The sequence below is a fragment of the Peromyscus maniculatus genome, chromosome 21, assembly GCF_049852395.1.
Source record: "Peromyscus maniculatus bairdii isolate BWxNUB_F1_BW_parent chromosome 21, HU_Pman_BW_mat_3.1, whole genome shotgun sequence".
NCBI classification, from domain to species: Eukaryota; Metazoa; Chordata; class Mammalia; order Rodentia; family Cricetidae; genus Peromyscus; species Peromyscus maniculatus.
This window is the reverse complement of record NC_134872.1, coordinates 35,694,240-35,699,326: the sequence shown is the minus strand read 5'-3', so window position 1 is coordinate 35,699,326 and position 5,087 is coordinate 35,694,240. Positions and strand designations below refer to the sequence as shown.

Sequence of the window (5,087 nt, the reverse complement as noted above, 5' to 3'; positions counted from 1 at the left end):
ACTGAAGGGTGTGTAGGAACAGGAGCCATGTAGAAAAGATAAGGATATTATTTCACCAATTTAGGAGAAATCCTGTGAGTTAACTGGGAGGCAGCTGGTTTGCTTCGGGTTCCTTTCAGTTTCTCACCGGGAGGACGCCGGGGACAGTGGGATCGCAGGCAGGGCACCTGGCAGGGCCCCTGCGGAAGGTTGGGATCCGGAGAAGGACCAGTTGGCTCTGGGAGAATCCCGCTCTTCCCTGGTCTTTCCAAACCGCAGCCGGTCCTGTAATTATCCGAACAAGTCCGTCTAAGCTAGGCAAATCACTGGTTTTCCACGAAATAGTTATGTTTCTGATGCCCTCGGACAGATTCACCTCGAAGCCTAAAAACAGAGATTGTTTTACCCCCAAAGCTGGGGGAGGGAAGAAAAGTGGAGTCCATACTGTTACAATGAGTGGAAAAGTGGAAAGACAAGAGTTCCGGGGGAGCGTGGGAACACTGAGTTCTGAACCGGGAGTTTCGATGCGCAGAGAACAGGCTGTGTTCAATGTGCTTTTTCTCCGGAGGGGTGCAAGTCGCAGCTCTTCTCATCTTCCTGAGGACCCGAGCGGCTCGGCTGTGTGAGTCGGTCTCTGCAGCGCCTGGTTGTGGCGGCGAAGGCTCCCCAGTTCCGCCGCTCCCAGCGTCGCCACCCTGCCTGAGCCTGCGGCGCCTCCTCGCGTGCCAGCGCCCCGGGGTGTCTCCTTGCAGGAGCCTGCGGGGGGAGGGAGCAGGGCGCGACGCGTGGGTCGCGTCGGTCCCAGCCCTGATGGACGGCCGACGCTGCCTCCGGGGCGGGGACAGCTCGGGCCACCGTGCGCACCGCGCACCTATTGCACCCACAGCTCGCGGGCTCCCGGGTGTAGCGGGTCTTGGCCCGTGGGGCCGGCTAGAGAGCAGCGCGACTGTCGTCCCAGCGTCGCCCGCGGGCTGCGGCAGGTGCCTGTCGCACCGGGTCCCCGCGTCCTCCCGCCCCGCCGCCCGGGCGCCGCGCCCGCCCCGCCCCCGTCCCCGCCCGCCCGCGGGCCGCCCCGGGTAGGGCCTGCAGCTGCCGGCATGGGAGGGCGACCGGCGGCGGAGGGCGCCTGAGCGCGGCCGAGGGACCGCGCGGTGGCCTCCTGTCGCTGCGTGCTCCGCTCCGGGCTCCTCACGGTTCGCAGCCAAGATCGAGCTGGCTGGCTGCAGGGACCCGGCCCTGTGGCGGCGGCGGTGGCGTGGTACTCTCTCGCTGTCCAGTTGAATTAGTGGTGCTGTCCCCCGCGCGATGCGCTGAGGGGGAGCCCCGATCCCTATACCAGCGTCGCTGCTGCGCCCCGAGTCGCCGACCCCATGGGACCAGCGGGCACCACGCGCAGCGTGCGGGCGCCACCGTCTCGCCTGCTGTTGCTGCTACTGTTTCTGCAGGTGGCGGTGCCGGCGGGCGCGCTGGCCGAGACCCTGCTGGACGCACCCGGGGCCAGGGGTGCCAGCTCCAACCCGCCAAGCCCAGCCAGCGTGGTGGCCCCGGGAACGACGCCGTTCGAGGAAAGTCGGTTGCCCGTGTTCACCTTGGATTACCCCCACGTGCAAATCCCTTTCGAGATCACTCTGTGGATACTACTGGCTTCGTTGGCCAAGATTGGTAAGCGAGCTGTACCCGTGAGTGGGGGCGGGGACGATCGTGCTGGGGTTCCTGGTGGGTAACCCGCCAAGTAGGCAAGTAGTTGGTCTCAGATAGTGGTCACCTCCTGTACCAAGGCAGCCTTGGACAGATAGATTAGTTTCTGCAGATTGAAAGATCTCCTGTTCTTAATTCGACACTGGCCTTCGTAAGCCAGGGGGATACTGACTGGCCCGTGGCATAGGGACTCACTGCTGACTTCTACTTGGAACTTCAAGTTTAACAGCTCTGGGGCAAAGTTGATGGAGACCTGTGCGCTGAGGGAGGCAGTGGACAGGGTGAATTGTATATCATCTCCAAGTAGAGGGAGGAGAAGAGGAGGAAGCTAGCACTGGGCAAGATGTTGATGGGAGAGGGTGCCTTGGCCAGACACAGACCCTCCCCGTGTGTCCCTGACTGATGAAACGCTTACCGGGACAGTGGACACCTGAGTGTATGGAGCTGCAATACCAGTGCCCGCTTCCTTCTCTCTGGACCTGTCACTATCTAGAAAGCTGTTTCTTTAGAGGTAACTGAAGCCAGTGAGATCAGATATTCACAAATAATTAACCCACTTACCCCACCATCCCCACTTCTTAAGTTGAAAGTGAAAAACTCAGCACCTGTTTTCTCATCTCTTTTCACCTGCCCACTTCATCCTAATGCTCAACTCGCAGTTTTACACTGTATTAAAGCACATTACCTATCGCCGCACTGTTCAAAAAACATAAGGTTAAAGGGGCAGAGCATCCCCTGGGTTTTCTGCAATCGCCTTGTGGGATGATGCAGTTTTTCATACCTCCCTGCCGTTGGAGGGAACTCACTGATGAATGGGGAGAAGCACCAGTGGTTACAATACAGGAAGTGCCCGTCGGATACAGACTGTGTTTCCAAGGTTAACCAGAGTCTGGCCAGTGGGAGCTGTTCACTAGAAACAGCATTCTAGAGAGAAATGAAAAGCGTAGAGAGAAAAGGGGTGGTCCAAGCAGGCGGCAGGGGACTGTGTATAACTGTATGGAATTTGCAAGCTAAGCCTGAAATTGACTTCCCAGGTTAGATTAAATCCATTAACCTATAATGGTGGTTGGCAAAGGTGTCCTATACTATGTAATGACTTTGCAGTCTGGAAATGCTGGCCCTGGCATGACTCGCTAGCTGAGAGTTTTAATTCCACCTAAGCGTGGCATAAGGACCATGGACTTCCCTATCAAGCAAACAGCCACATAAGCTCGTGTCCTCTAATAATAGCCTGAGATGTGGTCTCTCTTCACATAGCCCTCACAGCATCCCTGCCCTGTTAGGGAGCGCAGGTGTGAATACTATCACCGGAGAGAGGTGGAAGGCAAAGCTGGAAAGTTCACCCTATGAACCACAAAGTCAGCTGCGCCAAATGTAGCCGGGGAGATTGGCTCTGGGTACCTCCCTCTGCCTGAGTCAGAGCCTCTGGAGGGGGTGCGTTTGTGCCTGAGCCCATGACTGCTTTTCTCCTCTAACACCCTCTTCTGGTCTTCACTCCTGATTATTTTAATCAGATTAATTACACTAATAACAGCCGCTAGTGGGCACTTAAGTTCATTATCCCTCATTTTGACAGCCTTCATCCTAGGTAGATATGATGGCCCTGCTTTGGAGAGGAGGGAGCTGAGACAGGAGGAAGCCTGGCTTGATGGGGTGGAGAGACCAAGTTCCAGCCAAGCCCTCCTGGTCTCTCATCTTTAGATCCTCCCTGGAGGCTTGTTGCAGTGTGAGGATTAGGCGAGAATGGGTTTGTCCATTACTCCTAGGACAGTGAGGCAGGCATGCAGGTGGTGACAGTGAGGTCCTGAGAGCAGCCGCAGGCAGCAGCTGTCCAGCTCCTGTCAATTCAGTTGCCTTTGCACTCTCTTCTGAGCTTCTGAGTTTCTTGCCCTCCGTCATAACCCCGGAGCCCTTGTTCGGCCTTTTGGTGCCTTATCACCCCAGCTGTGGTATTCTATTCATCTTAATGGACATCATCCTCTTAATTGTGTGGTATTTGGTTCAAAAGTGTGCATGCATGCTTGTGTGAGTCAACGTTCGAAGGCACCTTTATGCGCCTGTGAACCATGTTCTTAGCTCAGGGCATGGAATTCCCCGGCTCTCTTCTATTTCAAGGGCCACTCTTCCTGCCTTCCGGGAGCTGGGTTTGACCACGGTCATTATATATCGCCCTCGTCTTCTCCCAATCCATCCTTCTCGAACTCTGTACTTCTCTGGCCACTGGGACAGTGGAGAGATGAGAACACAGGTATTCTTGTCTCCTTCCCAGAGAGAGGTCCAAGTAGCCAGGTGCTGATTCCCTGAAGTAAAGTGAAGGAAGTAGGTCTCAGGACAGGAAGTGGGGTTTTCAAGTTTTAAAAGCTGTTGGTTGGAGTCCTTCACTATGTTCTTCCTATTTTATAACCCAGTCCTCTTTTGCCTCTTTGGCTGCTTCTGGAGGGATGCACAAATACCTGGATATACTCAAGTCTCTTTCCCGGATACTCGAAAGTCTTTGTCTGCATCCCTCCCTTGACCCTTGACTCTCTCTTTGGCTTTGAACAAGATTGTCCTGGTGCTGCAGAACACTTTCACAGGACAGGGAAGGAAGTTCTGAAACAGAAACTGTGGAGCTTCATATTAAATGTTTGCACTTTATGTATGGAATATACTTTATGGTTTATCTATCAGCAAAAACAAAAGCATCCAGGGCAGAACTAGAAGTAGAAAGACATTAGCCTTTTCATAGCTTCCTAGTTTCAAATGTCAATTCTCATTGCATATAAGTTCACTAAGTTTGGGTCTGGTTAATGTTAGTATGTGATGTTTTTATTCATTTACGGTTTTTTTTATTAGTAAAGTTTATTTAAATATAAAAGGAGTTCTGTTTTAGCATTTGTGTTTAAAACCTTTTGTCTGTGCATGTGTCTGGGGGTAACTTACATGGCCTAAGTTGCTCTTATTTGGGAGAGATGGCGAATTCATCACACATGGGGATATGAAGTTATGAGGCAACACAAATGTCAACTCATAGAAACTGGGGTTCCTGTTTGGAGCGTTTCTAATGCAAGTACCTGATGTGCCAGAACTTACCTGCTACAGAGAACAGGGAGAACCATTACTAGTGATTAATCTAAACAAGGATGAACAGGTTGCACTTAGTAACATTTGTAGGTGGTTTAAACACGGGCGGTGAACTTAGAATGGCCATCTAGATTATACCGTATTGGGATTTGGAAGTCCCCTTAGAGGTCAGAAAGCTCTCTGGTTTTTGTTGTAAAAAGTGTAATTCAACTTACCTTCTCATCACTTCATCTGGTTATTTGAAAAAAAAATAACTTCCTAATTATTTGCCTAAGGATTTAATTATAAATTTCCTGCAAGCTTGATGTTGGAACCAATGATGATGGGTGTGTATGTGAAGCAGTTTA

The 5,087-nt window shown here is 52.6% G+C and overlaps 1 protein-coding gene across 1 annotated transcript in view; it reads left to right on the top strand.

The window, feature by feature from the left end:
- Window positions 1–1,041: 1,041 nt before the first annotated feature.
- Window positions 1,042–5,087, top strand: part of Slc9a2 (solute carrier family 9 member A2) — an 87,580-nt gene continuing 83,534 nt past the window's right edge. The window contains exon 1 of the mRNA XM_006987497.4: window positions 1,042–1,641. Within this exon, the coding sequence (XP_006987559.2) occupies window positions 1,350–1,641 (292 nt within the window). The 5' untranslated portion in view covers window positions 1,042–1,349. The remainder of the gene's footprint in view (window positions 1,642–5,087) is intronic.